Raw genomic sequence first — 16,917 nt, forward strand, 5'->3', positions numbered from 1 at the left:
AGATATGGGGTTCAGGGGCTTTTCTGCATTTGGGGGCTCATAGGTCTACTGGAGTCAGTGGGCCAGAGCCTCAGCTGGGGGGGACACACATCCCTAGACCCCACTCCCCTCCCAGATCCAGGGAGAACCCAGGAGTCCTGGCTCCCAGCCCCCTCTGCTCTCACCCCCCAGACCCCAGTCCCCTCCCAGAGCCGAGGAGAGAACCCAGGAGTCCTGGCTCCCAGCCCCCCAGCTCTTACCCCCTTGCTCAGATACTGGGGTGAGGGGCAGCAGCTAAGCACCTTAGACCAAGAAGGGCCAGAACTGGACCCCCAACCAACCCAGGAGCCCAGATAGCCCCGCCCATGCGCCCCGATATTTTTTTTTATCCCTTTGCTTTATTTTTATATTTTTATTGTTCTTTTAATACACAAAGAGCTAAAAATAAATACATTATTCAAAATAAGATTCTGCTACCATGCCCCCCACCCCCTCAGCAGTGGAGGGGCACTGCTAAGAGAAATGGGGGACCCCCAGCACCAATTATGGGGGTATGTACCCTATGTGTGGAGCTAGAGAAATGGGGATCCCCCAGCCCCATTTAGGGGGTAGGTAGTGTACGTAGGGGGCTGGAGAAATGGAGGACCCCCCACCCCATTAGTAGGGGTACAGAGCCTATGTGAGGGGCTGGAGAAAAGGGGGGCCCCAGAACCGTTTATGGGGGGGTACATATGCTGTGTGTTGAGGGAAACAGAATTGCCACCCCTTGGGGGTGATCCGAGCCACCTCGGAGCCCCCCAAGCAACAGGGGCGGATCGGGAATATCCCCCCAACTCTCCAACCTAAAGTGGTCTTGACTTCCCCATCAGAAACGCCCCGCTTTCCACCCCCCCACCCCCCCCAGCATCCCAAGATTGACCTCCTGGGTCCAGACCAGAGAGGTCAATATTGGCCAGGGGGGAGAGGGGTTGCCCCCCAAATGCAAGAGGGGGAGGAAAGGAAGGACGGAGTCGAGGGAAGCTTGTAGTTGACCGTGCCTGCAGGCAGAGAGGGGTCATAGCTTGCTGGGGGGGGGGGGGGGGGGAAGGGGGGAGGCGAGGGTAATTAGACCCCCATCTCAATCAGACACCCTGATTATGTGAGTTTGGGGGGCCAGGGAGGATAAAATGGGGTAGGACCTTTCCAAAACTGTGCATTTTTTTTTTTTAATACAAAGAACGTTTATAAAAATGTCTCAAAGAACGTGGTGGGTTTTTTTGTTTTTTAAAAATCGATAATAAAAAAAAAGTTATAAAAAAGGATCTTTTCGGGAGGAAAAAAGATCTGGTCACTTCATCCACACCGGGGGGCGGTACCGAGCGGCGCCGGGGTTTGGGGGGGGGCGGGGGCGTCAGTACCAACGGGGGGAGGGGTGGTTTGGGACAGTACCGCCCAAAAACTGGAGAGAAAGCCCCGGCTCGAGCCCCCAGTCCTGGCTTTGCTCCCCAGCAGTGGGTCCCGTGACCCTGTGCCGGGTCATGTGACTTTAAGAAAGGCCGCGTGGCCCCGGAGGGCGACCACCTGACCAGAACTGGCCACTCGTGGGGCCGCTGGCGGCAGGGCACGGGATAGGAAACGGCCGTCAGGTGGCCCGGGGAAACGAAGTCACCGGACCAAGCGCCGGTCACGCGACATCAAGGCAGCGACAGGACAGGAAGACTGAGTCACGAAGGGCCACAAGTGGTCACGTGACCACGGAAGACTTGGTTGATGGAGCCTGTCTGATGTCAGGGACGTGGTGTGTGTGGGGGGGTGGGGGCGGGGTGTCACATGATCACAGGGAATCGGGCACCGGTCTTGGTCACGTGACATCCAGGTGGCCACGAAGTCAGTCACGCGACCCCGGAAGGCTCCGTGGCCAGAGGTCACAGGAGGACATGGCTGCCGCGGGCTGTCACATGACCACAAATGGCCACGCGGGTGGGTCGCATGACTCCGGAAGGCTCTGTGGCTAGAGGTCAAGGCTGCCTCACGTGACCCCCCCAAAAGGCTGTGTGGATGGAGATCACGTGACACTGGTTGGTCACATGGCATCCGAAGGCTCCGAGTGGATGGCAGGTCACGTGATCTCAAGGCAACGAGTGACAGCCACGTGGCCAGGAGTTCGGCCAGGTGGCTTCTCAAGGCTGCTTGGCTTGGACGGAGGTCACGGGGCATCAAGGCAACATGGAGGTTGAGGTGCCGACGGGCTGGGTCACATGACACACAGGTGGCGGGGCGGGCCCCGGGGCGTCAGACGGCTCCGGGGGCGGCCAGCAGGTCACATGACGTCGACGAAGAACTCGCTGGGGTTGCCCATGGCCATGTGGAAGGACTGGCGGCTGGCGGTGAGCTCGGGGGGCACCGAGGCCAGGTCGCGGACCGGGGGGGCGCCGGGGGGCTGCACGGAGGCGGGGCCGGCGCTGGGGGGCCCGGGGGGCATCATCATCACCATCATGGGGTTGTAGGGCAGGGGCACGCCGGGGGGCCCGTAGGAGTGGAGGGAGTGGTGGGACCGCATGCTGCTCACCAAGCTATGGTGACTGCGCTGAGGAGCCCCGCCCGCCTCGGCCCCGCCCACTGCCGGGGCGGGGCCTCCCCCGCCGGCTCCGCCCCCCGGCTCCGCCCGCCGCAGGCTGCTGCGGGTCGAGTACTCCGATTCGCTGCCGCTGCCCGACTTGGAGTCGGGGGCCGCCTTCTCGTCCTTGGCCTTCCCCCGGCCCCCACCGCCCCCGTCGCTCCGGTTGGAGCCGCTGCTCCGGCTCCCTGCAACGAGACCGGGGGGTGGTCAGCGACCTTCAGATCCACAGGGACCACCCCATTACACAGTGAACCCAGGAGTCCTGGCTCCCAGCCCCCCCCCCCGCTCTAACCACCAGACCCCACTCCCCTCCCAGAGCCAGGGAGAGAACCCAGGAGTCCTGCCACCCATCCTCTCCTGCTCTAACCACTAGACCCCACTCCCCTCCCAGAGGCGGGGAGAGAACCCAGGAGTCCTGCCACCCATCCTCTCCTGCTCTAACCACTAGACCCCACTCCTCTCCCAGAGGCGGGGAGAGAACCCAGGAGTCCTGCCGCCCATCCCCCCTGCTCTAACCACTAGACCCCACTCCCCTCCCAGAGGCAGGGAGAGAACCCAGGAGTCCTGCCGCCCATCCCCCCCTGCTCTAACCACTAGACCTCACTCCCCTCCCCTTCCCGGGGGATGGAACCAGGCGGCCCCCGCGTCGCTCACCCTCGCTGTGCTGGCTCCCGGCGCTGCCCATGCCGTAGCTGTAGGAGGAGAGCTCGTGGTAGGGCGGGGGCTGGGGGCTGTAGGGGTGCGGGGCCGGGTACTGGTAGGAGAAGGTGGGCATCAGGGGCCAGGGCGTGGCCCCGGGCAGCGGGAGCGGGGCCAGCGTGTCCTGGTCCGAGGCCCCGCTCGAGCCGTCGTTGTCGTTGAGGGAGAGGTTGGCCATGTCTGGAAGGGAGAAGGGGAGGGTCAGGCGTACAGGTCAGCTGTGTTTGGCCCCCACTAGGGGGCGCCGGCTCCCACCCGGCCCCAGGGCGGGGCCTGGCTGGCTCAAGGGGGCTGGGGAATGGGGCACAGGGCCCATCCCCTCTAGGGGGTGCTGGCTCCCACCCGGCCCCAGGGCACCCACTGGCTGACTCAGGAGGGCGGGGAATGGGGCACGGGGCCCGTCCCCTCTAGGGGGCGCTGGCTCCCACCCGCCCCAGGGCGGGGACTGACTGACTCAGGGGGGCGGAGAATGGGGCACGGGGCCTGTCCCCTCTAGGGGGCGCCGGTTCAAATCCGGCCCCAGGCTTGTGGTCTGACTGGCCTGTTGGGCAAGGAGCTTACAGAAGAACCCAGGAGTCCTGGCTCCCCCGCTTCCCTCCCCAGCCCCGAGCCCACGGGCTGCGGGGGAGATGATCAGGGTGGGGGTGAGTCGGCCCAGAGGGGTGCAGGGATCGACCGATCCCCGGTCGGGAAAGACGGGGCGGGGGGGGGGGATCCCCTCGTTTGAGACACCCCAGCCTGGCGCCAGCTCTTGCAACGGGCATCCCCCCCGGGCCGCCGATCGGGCCTGGCCCCTGTTCCCCAGCAGAGCCCCCCGCAGCCTGGAGCTCCGGCTCAGTGCCCCGGGGGTGGGGGGCCCGGGGGGGCAGGGGGGGCGCTCACAGTTCTCGCAGCCACGCAGGTCCCCGAAGACATAGTAGCATTGCTCGGAGAACGTGATCTTGTTCACCGTGTGCCGGATGAAGCCGGCTTTCAGCAGGTTGCTGGCGTATTTCCGCGCCTCCCGCCGGTCCTGGAAGCCCTCGACGTGGTGATACAGCCAGTCCACCACGTCCGAGCCTGGGGGGGAGGGAGCGGGGGGCTCAGCAGGAGGCGCTCTTCCCCGGCAGGCGGGGCTAGCCCCAGGGCGGCACTAGGGGGCGCTGTGGGGCAGGGAGCGGGGCAAGGGGCGCTCTCCCGTGGCAGGCGGGGCTGGCCCCAGGGCGGCGCTGTGGGGCTCGGGGCGGGGGGCTCGGCAGGGGGCGCTCTCCCCTTGCAGGCCGGGCTGGCCCCAGGGTGGCCCTGTGGGGCAGGGAAGGGGCTCGGTAGGGGGCGCTCTCCCATGGCAGGCAGGACTGGCCCCAGGGCGGCGCTAGGGGGCGCTGTGGGGCAGGGAGCAGGGCGGGGGGCTCGGCAGGGGGCGCTCTCCCGTGGCAGGCGGGGCTGGCCCCAGGGCGGCGCTGTGGGGCTGGGTGCAGGGGCGGGGGGCTCGGCAGGGGGCACTTTCTCGTGGGCAGGCAGGACTGGCCCAGGGCGGAGCTAGGGGGTGCTGTAGGGCAGGGAGCTCAGCACAGGGCGCTCTCCCCCGGTAGGCAGGGCTGGCCCCAGGGCCCTGCTGTGGGGCAGGGAGTGGGGTGCGGGGCTCAGCAGGTGGCGCTGGCCCCAGGGCGGCACTATGGGGCGCTGTGGGGCAGGGGGCTCAGCAGGGGATGCTCTCCCCCAGCAGGCGGGGCTGGTCCCAGGGCAGCGCTGTGGGGCTGGGAGCGGGGCAGGGGGCTTGGCAGGGGGCACTCTCCCCTGATAGGCGGGGCTGGCCCCAGGGCGGCCCTGAGGGACAGGGAGGGGGCTCGGCAGGGGGTGCTGTCCTGTGACAGGCAGGACTGGCCCCAGGGCGGCGCTAGGGGGCAGGAAGCTCGGCATGGGGCGCTCTCCCCTGGTAGGCAGGGCCGGCCCCAGGGCGGTGCTGTGGGGCAGGGAGTGGGGTTTGGCAGGCGGCGCTGGCCCCGGGGCGGCACTAGGGGGCGCTGTGGGGCAGGGGGCTCAGCAGGGGATGCTCTCCCCCAGCAGGCTAGGGGGCACTGTGGGGCAGGGGGCTCAGCAGGGGATGCTCTCGACGCTGACCCCTCCGCCGGGCCGAGCGGCGCCCCCCGGTGGCCAAGGCGCCCGGGGCCCCCCGAGACCTACCCAGGAAGGCGTTGGGAATGGTGATTTTCAGCCACATGCGGTCGCGGACCTCCAGCCCCGACTCCGGGGACGCCATGGCTTTGGTGACGGACGCCATGTCCGTGTGGACCGACAGATTGAAGTCGTCGAAGCCTGCGGAGAAAGGAGCCGTGGGACCGCCATGGGGCGGGGACTGGCTGGCAGGGAGTGGGGCCCGGGGCCCGTCCCCTCCAGGGGGTGCCGTTACTCACGCTCGGTCTCGGCGACGGAGCTCCCGGAGGTGATGGTGCTCATGGAGGTGGTCCCGGGGTAGGCGGCGAAGGCGCCGGTCAGGGCGGCCGAGTGGGAGACCCAGGCAGCCGGGTCGATGGGTTGGATGGGCTCATCTGGGGGGGGAAAAGGGGGAGGGAAGGGGCAGGAGGAAATGCTGAGTCGGCTCTTGAAAAGCAGCCCCGCCCCGCACTCACAGCCCCCCCATCTCATCCCCCAATCCCAGCCTCACCCAATATACCCCCCACATGTGACGTCTGACTCTCAGAGACAGGGTGCCCCTGGGGAGCCCCCCCTGCTAGCTACAACTCCCTCCCCCAGACACAACCCCACCAACCAGGCAGAGAAGCACCCCACACGTCGATGATTTTCTCTCCTCAGCACCCCCCTTTCAAACCCTCCACCACGAAGCACCCCCAAATTCCAGACTTGGGAGGGTGACACAGTCGCACCCCAAATGACATATCACCCCAAAATCGCCACCCCACGGAGCTGGGGACCCCACAGATCATGACTGAGAGATATAAGACACCCCCATACTTCAGAGAGGGCAACCCAATCACCCACAAACTCTGAGCCAAGGGGGAGATGCTGGCGTAAAGAGCCAGCACCTGGCAGCAATGGTTTTGGGGCGTCAGTACTTACTCCTGGGCAGCGTGAAGTACCCCTGGGGGGAAGGGTCCCAGCATTTGGCCACTGTCAGCACGATCGGGCTGTAAGAAAAAGGGGGTGGAGGTGAACCCCAACTCCCTCCTGCCATTGAGATGTGGCCACCTCTGGGGCGGGGCAGCTGGTTACCCAGGGACCCCTCGCCCGGCGCTGAGATGCAGCCACCTCTGGGGCGGGGCGGCTGTTTAACAGCTTGACAGCGATTTTGGGGAAGGACATGAAGGAATTGGTTCTGACAGTGGGGAGAGGGCCCCGGCCCCAACCCCACCCCCGGCAGCACGGTGCCCCCTAGTGCCGCCCTAGGACCAGACTTAGATCTTCCACCGTCCCAGTTTCCAGGGCTAATGACAGCTCCTGGGGGAATTGTGCGCCACTGCACAATGCAGAATTTTTGCGGAAATTAACGTTGTGTGCGCCAAATTTCCTTTCCTCCACAGAAATGGGCTGTTTCTCCCTCTGGATCCCTGGGGTGGGTGTGGGGATCTGGGTAAGGGGGGGGCCCTGCGGCTGGGCTCCAGGAAGGGAGGATGGGGGTACCTGGGCTGGGGAGGACTTTGGGTATATTGGCTGGGTGCGGGGGCACCACGACTGGGCTCTTGCGAGGACAGGTTTTGGGTGTATTGGGGGGGGCACCATGGCTGGGCTGTGTTGGGGGGACAGATTTGTGGGTATCTGGCCCCCCGTCTGAGTTCTAGGATGAGGGGAGGGGGCAGAGAAACAGGGGGGTTACTTTAAGTCTCTTCTCCTGGGGGAATTTGTGCGTGTGTCTATATCGACAACAGATATTTGGAAATAAATAACCAAAATCATTGAAACTGGCATGATTATGCAGTGTTACTTTGACAAATAAAATTTGCAGAATTTTAAAATATTGTGCGCAGAATTTGCAAATTTTTGGCGCAGAATTTGCAAATTTTTTGGCGCAGAATGCCCCCAGGAGTAAAATTACCAGCGAGGGGATCCTAGGTAAGGCCCATCCACCACAAGTGACCTTGCGATCAACTTTAGCCATGGCCCGTGTCTCATTCCGGGGTCCTGGGGCACCCCTCCAACCTCGCCCCACCCCCCAAGACAGCAGGTGTCCCCCACTCACCCCGGCTTGTGGACGATCTCCCTCAGGACTCTGACGGCGTCGTCGTTGCTCATGTTCTCAAAGTTAATGTCGTTCACCTGTGGGGGAAAGTGCAACACAAACTGAGACGACGCCTTCCAAGGCAGGGTGAGCAGCGGACGCCTGGGTTCATTCCACGGTTCTGGGAGAGGAGTGGGGTCTAGTGGGTTAGAGCAGGGGGGGCTGGGAGCCAGGACTTCTGGGTTCTCTCCCCAGCTCTGGGAGGGAAGTGGGGGCTGGTGGGTTAGAGCAGGGGGCTGGGAGCCAGACCCCAATCTTAGAGGGGGGGACAGGCGGTCTGTGCAGCACATGGTGTGACGGGGGCCCTGCGCAGCGCCTGGCCCAACCGGAGGAACCCCCAATCTCTCAGTGACCGGTGCCCCCAGCTACAGGGGGGTCCGGGGAGGTGTCGTACCTGCAGCAGCATATCCCCTGGCTCAATGCGCCCGTCAGCTGCCACGGCCCCCCCCTTCATGATGGAGCCGATGTAGATGCCTCCGTCCCCCCGCTCGTTGCTCTGCCCCACGATGGAGATGCCCAGGAAGTTGTACTTCTCTGCCGGGGAGAGAGGAGGGGGAGGGCAGGGTCAGCGAAGGAGGCTCCGCCTCCTCTTGGAACCTTCCCTTCCCCCCCATCATTACCCCTCACTTGGAATCTTCCATTCTCTCCCCCTCCCCACTTGGAATCTTCCAGTCTCTTCCCTTCTTTCCCCACCCACTTGGAATCTTCCACTCTTTCCCCCCATTGACCCCACACTCATGGAATCTTCCATTCTCTCCCTTCTCATTTCCCGCCAGTTGGCATTTTCCATTCTCTCTTCTCTTCTTTCCCGACCCACTTGGAATCTTCCATTCTCTCCCCCCATTGGAATCTTCTTCCCTTCTTTCCCCACCCGCTTGGAATCTTCCACTCTATCCCCCCATTGACCCCACACTCTTGGAATCTTCCATTGTCTCCCTCCCATCCTGTCCATCTTCCATGCTACCCCCCACCCCCCAACTTGGAATCTTCTATTCTCACCCCCCCCCACACACACACACACAGAGCTCCCTACTTGAAATCTTCCATTCTCTTCCCCACTCCCCACGCACTTGGACTCTTCCATTCTCCCCCCCCCCCCACCCCGTTGGTACCTTCCATTTCCCCCACACACAACCAGAGCTTCCTCCAAATCCCCTCCTCCCACCTGGCCCCCACCCCCACAGCCCCCTCCCCACTTACCCATGTTGAGGGTGACCGTGATGATGTTGAGTGACATGGTAGAGTCGGTGACGCTGCTGAAGGAAGACGTCTGAAACGAAATGGGGGTTGGGGGGTGGAGTCAGTGGGGCAGAGGCAATACAACCCCCCGCCCGCCCCCTGCTTGCTCCCTCCCTCCCTCCCTGACACGGGGCCAGGCTCTTACCCGCTCCAGGCGCGGGGGGCGCTGCTTCCGCCGCCTCCGGTGGCGCTTGAGGAGGCGGGAGGCGCTGCTCTGTTCTGTGGAGCTGCTGAACCTGGGGGTGGAGGGGGCGAAAATGGAGGTTATGGCTGGGGCTGCAGGAGGCAGGCTGCCCCGACCCCTCCCCCAGGGGGCATATCCTCCACCCCTCCCCCCAACATCCTGGGGAACCCATCCTGGGGTTTGTCCCACCCCTGGGGCCAATCTCACCCCAGGGGTCCCCATGGAACTTCTGTCCCCGACTCTCTTTCCCCCACCAGGTTACCCGGCCCCTGGATTCTCTGCCACCACGGGGACCCTCCATTTCCCTGCCCCACAACAGCACATCCCACTTCGTTATCCTGTCCCCAGATCCCACCACCACGGGGAACCCCCAACTCCCTGCCCCACACCAGCAGCATCCCGCTGGGTTGCCCTGCCCCCAGATCCCACCACCATGGGGAACCCCCACACCAGCACCACCCTGCTGGGTTACCTTACCCCTATATCTTCCCTCCACCAGGGAGACCCCCAACTCCCCTCCCTCCACCAGGGGGACCCTCCAAGTTTACTCTGGTTCCCCCTCAACCAGGGGGACTCCCATGGGGTTTGCTCCTGGATTCCACCCTGGATTTGCCCCTGAATTTAATGCCACCACCACCAGGATCCCCATGGGTTTCTCCTTCATGCCCTCCCCACCTGCTCATGGTGTCGTCGTCATCTGAGTCGCACAGGCTGGTGGTCTCGATCTCACTGGTCAGCAGGGTGGACGAGCTCTCATAGCCGGCCAGGTGTCGTTCCAGCCGCGACTGCCCATTCGGCCGGTGCCCGCCTGTGGTGGGGGGAATAGGGCCAGGGTCAGGAGGCTGAGGCGACGGTCGCACTCCCTTCCCAGAGCCAGGGAGAGAACCCAGGAGTCCTGGCTCCCAGCCCCCCCTGCTCTGACCCACCAGCCCCCACTCCCCTCCCAGAGCCGGGGAGAGAACCCAGGAGTCCTGGCTCCCAGCCCCCCCCCTGCTCTAACCCACCAGCCTCCACTCCCCTCCCAGAGCTGGGGAGAGAACCCAGGAGTCCTGGCTCCCCGCCCCCTGCTCTGACCCACCAGCCCCCACTCCCCTCCCAGAGCCGGGGAGAGAACCCAGGAGTCCTGGCTCCCAGCCCCCCCTGCTCTGACCCACCAGCCCCCACTCCCCTCCCAGAGCCGGGGAGAGAACCCAGGAGTCCTGGCTCCCAGCCCCCCCTGCTCTGACCCACCAGCCCCCACTCCCCTCCCAGAGCCGGGGAGAGAACCCAGGAGTCCTGGCTCCCAGCCCCCTGCTCTGACCCACCAGCCCCCACTCCCTTCCCAGAGCCAGGGAGAGAACCCAGGAGTCCTGGCTCCCAGCCCCCCCTGCTCTGACCCACCAGCCCCCACTCCCCTCCCAGAGCCGGGGAGAGAACCCAGGAGTCCTGGCTCCCAGCCCCCTGCTCTGACCCACCAGCCCCCACTCCCTTCCCAGAGCCAGGGAGAGAACCCAGGAGTCCTGGCTCCCAGCCCCCCCTGCTCTGACCCACCAGCCCCCACTCCCCTCCCAGAGCCGGGGAGAGAACCCAGGAGTCCTGGCTCCCAGCCCCCTGCTCTGACCCACCAGCCCCCACTCCCTTCCCAGAGCCAGGGAGAGAACCCAGGAGTCCTGGCTCCCAGCCCCCCCTGCTCTGACCCACCAGCCCCCACTCCCCTCCCAGAGCCGGGGAGAGAACCCAGGAGTCCTGGCTCCCAGCCCCCCCTGCTCTGACCCACCAGCCCCCACTCCCCTCCCAGAGCCAGGGAGAGAACCCAGGAGTCCTGGCTCCCAGCCCCCACTGCTCTGACCCACCAGCCCCCACTCCCCTCCCAGAGCCGGGGAGAGAACCCAGGAGTCCTGGCTCCCAGCCCCCCCTGCTCTGACCCACCAGCCCCCACTCCCCTCCCAGAGCCGGGGAGAGAACCCAGGAGTCCTGGCTCCCAGCCCCCCCTGCTCTAACCCACCAGCCTCCACTCCCCTCCCAGAGCTGGGGAGAGAACCCAGGAGTCCTGGCTGGTTCGGGGGCCCCTCACCACCATGCTCCGTGCTCTCCCGGCGCCGTGGCCTCTCCCTCCGCAGCGACACGACCGACTCCGTCTCCGTCTCGTGCTCCAGGTTCTCCCGGCTGCCCGAGATGTTAGGGCTGCAAAGACCCACGGTTGGTTACTGTTGGGGTCCACCGCTGCTGCCCCTCCACCTGAGGAAGATGGCCCCTTCCACCTCCCCCCACCTGTCACCTGTGGACTCTTCCAAAGTCTCCACTGCTCTCCCCCACTTGCGCACGGTCCCTTAAACCTCCCTGCTTAGTCAGTGGACTCTTCCAATCTGACCTATTGCAATCAGGTCTGGGGATTACCCAGGATTATGGTCCACCCACCCCCCAACCCATACCGGCCGGTGGACCCTTCCATCCCTCCCCTGTTTTTTGGGAGGTGGACTCTTCCACCCACCCCAATACAGAGGATTTTCTTCCTCCATCCCTAGTAAGGGCAGGTGGACTGTTCCACCCCTCAATACTGGGTGTGTGTGTGTGTGTGTGTAAATCCTCTAATAGTGGCAGGTGAACTCTTCCACTCCCTCTGTACTGCACGTGTGCTCTTCCACCACCCAGTGCACAAGATTTAACCCCCCCACCCCAATACTGGCAAGTGGACTCTTCCACCCTGTCCTTTCCATGATCAGTGGTTCCTCCCAATACCGGCAGTGGACTCTTCCATCCCCAATGCAGAGGATTTAAAACCCCTCCCCAGTACTCCAGGTGGACTCTCCCACCTGATAAGTGGCTCCCCCCAATACTGGCAATTGGACTCTTCCACACCCCCCCATGCAGAAGATTACACCCCCCAGTTCTGAGAGGTAGACCCTTCCCCCCCCCCCATCCCGTACTCACTGGAAGGAGGGGGGCCGGGAGTCCCCGATGCCGCTGGTCCTCTCCACGGGCAGCGGGGGCAGGGGGGGCGGCGGGGGCGAGGGCTCCGGTCGGGTCTCTGCGGGAGTCGGCACCGGCTCGGGCTGGGGGGTCTCCGAAGACACCAGCTTGGGGAGGGGATGGGGGGGACAAAGGGTGCGTGAGCTGCCTTGGACTAAACCATCCCACGGCCCCTGAACCAGAAACCCCCCCCGCTCCCCCGCTGTCTGATCTGGGCAGGGGAGGGACCATAGTAGGCTTAGGCAGCCCACTGGTCTGATCCAGGGCAGCAGGCGGGATACCGGGCTAGATGGGCCCCATTGGCCTGACCCGGGACAGTGCACTCTGAGATAGCGCGTAGGCTAGATGGGCCCACAGGCCTGATCTGGGATGGTGGGGAAGGGGCAGGAGACCAGGCTAGATGGGCCTCTGGGTCTGACCAATCGCAGGGATTTCTATGCCCCAATGCAACTTCCTGTAGTAATGAGAACGACCCACACAGCCATACCCAGGAGACGACTCTCCCGTTGAAACAGGGCAGCTTCGCATTGTCGTCTGAAATCTCCTCCTTGACAACCCTACAGCGGAGAGAAATGGAAAGAGGTTAGAGCGGCCATGTGACCAGGCATCCCTCACCCGGCGCTGAGATGCAGCCATCTCTGGGGAAGGGATGGCTGTTTATACAGGGATCCCTCATGCAAGGCAGCCGCCTCTGGGGAAGGGGTGGCTGTTTATACGGGGATCCCTCGCCCGGTGCGGAGATGCAGCCACCTCTGGGGTGGGACACAGAAGCCGACTAACAGCCACACAGTGACACCACACAACAATTTAAGGCAGGGACTGTTCTGTTTATACAGCACCTAGCGTGGTGGGATCTCAGTCGAGGCGTGTGGCACTTGAAGCAGAGAAATAATTACACTCGGGTACGAGGAGGGGGATTTTAGGGAGGCCGAATGGAATAAGCCTGGCTGGAAATTCAGCCAGGACGTTGGACTTCAAATCCCTACAAAGATGTTCCAGAGGATCGTTAACAATTTTGAGGGCCGTGGAAAATGCCTGCTTCCCTTGACCAAAGATTTCCCATGCTCGGATGGGTCTGGATATTTTAATCAACCTATATGAGTAGCTCAGATGCAGACTGCCAGAGGCTGGGGTCAATGTTTTACACTGGAGGAAAGCGAATTTAGAATTTCTCAATGAACTGAATGAAAAAGAGATTGACAATCTCGGTTTTTATTTATTTATTCCGTTAAAAAGAATTTAGCAACTTCTACGGACCAGAAATATTTTCACAATTCTGTGTCTATTTTGACTATTGTCCTTTATAATCAAATGTCTGTATTTTCAGCGTTATTAGTTACTCATAACTCCAAATGTATAGAGAATGCTATTTATGAATCACTTCACATCTCTATTGTGTTATTTATACGCTAAAATCTATGCCTGACGATTAATAATCCTATATATATGTGGTATCATTTATAACAAAATCCATGTCGGGTTACAATTAATAATTATTAACCCAATATTTATATCCAGGCTTGGAAAGATTAGAGTTTTATGGGTAAATGTCGGTAAACATCGATTTCACCACGGATAATAATCAAAGTTTACAGGTAGGAAACATAAGAAAAATGATTCTTGAGAACTCATTCGAGTTTCATTTAAGGCTACTTTGACACGTGATGTTGACCATTTGTGTTTTCACGGTTATAAAGCTTTAACTCTTTGAATCTTAACACTCGCGGTCATTAAATAATCAGCGTCTGACCCGCCCGATAATTTCCCACAACCGTGAAAGTTTAAATCCATACAGGTAATAAAAAGCAGACTTAAAACCCACAATTGTGCAAATGTATAACTGATAAAAAATGGGGGGAAAATGCTTCAATCCCATAATTTCACGCCACTGCGAGAATTTAGATCGATAAACCTGAAAAACGCTATGATCTTTTGCACAACGGTGAAAATTTAAAATTGATCACAATTGAAAAAAATATTCCCACCCGCATAATTTCACGCCGTTGACACACCCAATATCGACAAGCATTAAAAACACTTCAACCCCCTAATTTTGCACCTACTGTGAAAATTTAAAATCGATACAAATCAGGGGGAAAAAACCCCTCTTTCAAACATAGATATTATCCACCAAAATTATTTTAAGAAGTCTAATTTTGAAAAACCTATTTATACCGTATTTTTGGAAGTAGATAGCTCGCCATCATATCATACGTATCTCCAGGCCGATATGTGCTTAAACCATAAGCCATATTGCATTATTTGTCATTTATGACCGATTTATGCATTCCGTCGTTTATAACCCCAAAGCGGTATGGGAGTCAGCCCCACAGCTACATTATTTGTCAACTCTGAGATAGCGCGTTCGTTTCTAAAGAGGGCCCTAGCAAATTCACGGTCCATTTTGGTCAACGTCACGGTCATAGGATTTTAAAAATCGTTAATTTCATTATTTCAGCTTGTTGAATCTGAAGTGTCACGGTGTTGGAATTGCAGGGGTCCTGACCCAAAAAGGAGCCGTGGGGGAGGGGTTGCAAGGTTACGGCTGCTGGCGGTGGCATTGCTTCAGAGCTGGGCAACAGGAGAGCGGCGGCTGCTGGCCAAGAGCCCAGCTCTGAAGGCAGGGCAGAAGGATGGCATGGTAGGGGATTGCCACCCTTACGTCTGCACTGCTGGGCCCTCCGTCAGCAGCCGCTGCTGTCCGGCCGCCCAGCTCCAAGGGCGGCGCAGAAGTAAAGGTAGCAAAACCAGAACCCCCCCGCCCTAAAATCCCCTCCACTGCAACTCCCTTTTGAGAAACGCTGGTCTCCCCGGTGAAATCTGTGTAGCACAGGGTAAAAGCCCACAAGAGACCAGATTTCACAGGGGGGAGACCAGATTTACCACCCGTGACGCGCTGTTCGTGGATCGGTAGGGCCCTGTTTATAAATCAGCGCTGAGCCTGGATATTTAAAACCCCCTGCCGCTTCGTTATGACCCCTACCGATAGATTAATGACACAATTTTGAATTGCAAATTCCTCTACGCTGGGTTATTTATCCCTTCCTATTGATGGGTGGCCAGTTCTGGCCAGGGATCCTTAGTGTTATTGATACGCTCCCAGCTCTGAAGTATTATGGATCTACGCCACCATCCGGATATTGCCTTCTCGCTCCCAGCTCCGCCACCCGGATGGTCTATCTGCCCCCGTACCCACGCGGCAGGGGGAGTCAATTATTTTTGGTCCGGGTCTGCATTTCTTGGTCAAGGTGTAGTCAAGGCCCCAGAGAAAATTAAAATATCATCATCAGCATCACACTAGGGATCGTAATAAGTAGACCAAAAAGATGTCCGGGTCAGTCCCAGAGCGCTGGGCGGTCCGGATTTGGCCCCCAGCCGGTCTGGTGCCAGCCCCGGCCGCCCGGTGTTATGAACAGGGTGGGGAGCTGGACAGGGTGGGGTGGGGAGCGGCAGGGGTCCTTCCCCACGCTAAGGACACCTGTGGGGGTCAGGGAAACGGGGATCTGCCGGACGCCGGGGTCTCCCTAGCACAGGGGTGGGGGGAGGGGTCTCCTGGAGGCCTGGGTCCCCCTAAGAGGTGGGATGACGGAAGGGCCCGGGTCCCCTGGACTCCTGGGTCCTCCTGAAGGGGGGGGTGGGGCACAGGGCCTCCCAGATACCTGCCCCCCCCCCCCCAAAAGGGGATGATGGAGGGCCCCAGGGTCTCCCAGACAAGTGGGTCCCCCCGCAGAAGGGGGACGGAGAAAAGTGTCCCCCGGACGCCTAGTTTCCCTGGGGGGGGAGGAAGAGGAGGAAGGAGGTGGGGTCTCCCGGACACCTGGGTCCCCCCGGAAGAGGGATGGGGGTGGGCTCCCCCAGACTCCTGGGTCTCCCCCGGGGGGGAAGAGGAGGGAGGGGGCGGGGTCCCCTGGACGCCTGGGTCCCGCCCGGGGGGGGGGGGGAAGAGGAGGGAGGGGATGGGGTCCCCCGGACGCCTGGGTCCCCCTGGAAGAGGGATTGGGCGTGGGGTCCCCCGGATGCCTGGGTCCCCCCGGAAGAGGGATGGGGGGCGGGCTCCCCCGGACACCTGGGTCCCCCCCGGGAGGGGAAGAGGAGGGAGGAGGCGGGGACCCTGGACGCCTGGGTCCCGCCTGGGGGCGGGGGGAAGAGGAAGGAGGGGATGGGGTCTCCCAGACGCCTGGGTCCCCCCAGAAGAGAGATGGGGCGTGGGGTCCCCCGGACGCCTGGGTCCCCCCAGGGGGGGAAGAGGAGGGAGGGGGCGGGGTCCCCCAGACGCCTGGGTCCCCCCGGAAGAGGAATGGGGGGCGGGCTCCCCCGGACGCCTGGGTCCCCCCCGGGGGGGAAGAAGAGGGAGGGGGCGGGTCCCCCGGACGCCTGGGTCCCCCCAGAAGAGAGATGGGGCGTGGGGTCCCCCGGACGCCTGGGTCCCCCCAGGGGGGGAAGAGGAGGGAGGGGGCGGGGTCCCCCGGACGCCTGGGTCCCCCCGGAAGAGGAATGGGGGGCGGGTCCCCCGGACGCCTGGGTCCCCCCGGAAGGGGGAGGGGGCGCGGGGTCCCCCGGGCGGGGGGGAGGGAGGGGGCGGGTCCCCCGGACGCCTGGGTCCCCGGTACCCGAAGTCCTGGTCCATGCTCTTGAAGAAGTACTTGGCGCCGGGCCGGCTCAGCGCCGCCTTGACGTGGCCCAGCGTGATGCGCTCGGCGGGCACCGGGATCTTCACCAGGTAGGGGGTCTCCTCCTCGTCCAGGTGGTAGATCACCTTGGTCTCGCCCGCCCCCCCCGCGCCGGCCGCCGCCGCCGCCATGGTACGGCCCGGCCCGGCCCGGCCCGGCCCAGCGCGCCTGCGCCGCCGCCGCCGCCGCCGGACGGGAACGAATCAATCCCGCCGCGGAAGGGGGCGGGGGGGGGTGAGAAAGCGCGGCGGCCCCCCGCGCGCGCGCGCGCGAGCCACCCTCCTATGTCTGGGACCGTCGCGTCCCTACGCTACGCGGGCCGCCCTGCGCGGCTGCGTCACGGCGCTGCGTGCGAGCGTGTGCGCGCGACTCTGAGATAGCGCGT

At 62.4% G+C, this 16,917-nt stretch overlaps 1 protein-coding gene across 1 annotated transcript; it reads right to left on the reverse strand.

Annotated features, from left to right (window-relative positions):
• Positions 1-371: 371 nt before the first annotated feature.
• DVL2 (dishevelled segment polarity protein 2) lies at positions 372-16,868 on the reverse strand. Its single transcript, XM_078850833.1, has 15 exons — positions 16,473-16,868; positions 12,350-12,419; positions 11,824-11,969; positions 10,967-11,076; positions 9,589-9,721; positions 8,875-8,965; positions 8,691-8,760; positions 7,885-8,024; positions 7,452-7,528; positions 6,335-6,402; positions 5,671-5,805; positions 5,441-5,572; positions 4,160-4,336; positions 3,233-3,457; positions 372-2,763 (listed from the first exon to the last, which is right to left on the reverse strand). Exons 1-15 carry the CDS (start codon positions 16,661-16,663, stop codon positions 2,279-2,281), a joined length of 2,250 nt encoding a protein of 749 aa, XP_078706959.1. The 5' UTR covers positions 16,664-16,868; the 3' UTR covers positions 372-2,278.
• Between the last annotated feature and the right edge of the window lie 49 nt (positions 16,869-16,917).

This window comes from Lepidochelys kempii, chromosome 28, assembly GCF_965140285.1.
Source record: "Lepidochelys kempii isolate rLepKem1 chromosome 28, rLepKem1.hap1, whole genome shotgun sequence".
Lineage (NCBI taxonomy): Eukaryota > Metazoa > Chordata > Testudines > Cheloniidae > Lepidochelys > Lepidochelys kempii.

Excerpts from the sequence above, each read along its gene's own strand:
- DVL2 (XM_078850833.1), bottom strand. The coding sequence starts at position 16,663 with ATGGCGGCGGCGGCGGCCGGCGCGGGGGGGGCGGGCGAGACCAAGGTG. Across the intron at positions 8,025-8,690 it reads CACGGTCACCCTCAACATGG|AGAAGTACAACTTCCTGGGC; the intron begins GTAAGTGGGGAG and ends TCTCCCCGGCAG. Across the intron at positions 5,573-5,670 it reads CTCCGTCGCCGAGACCGAGC|GCTTCGACGACTTCAATCTG; the intron begins GTGAGTAACGGC and ends CTTTCTCCGCAG.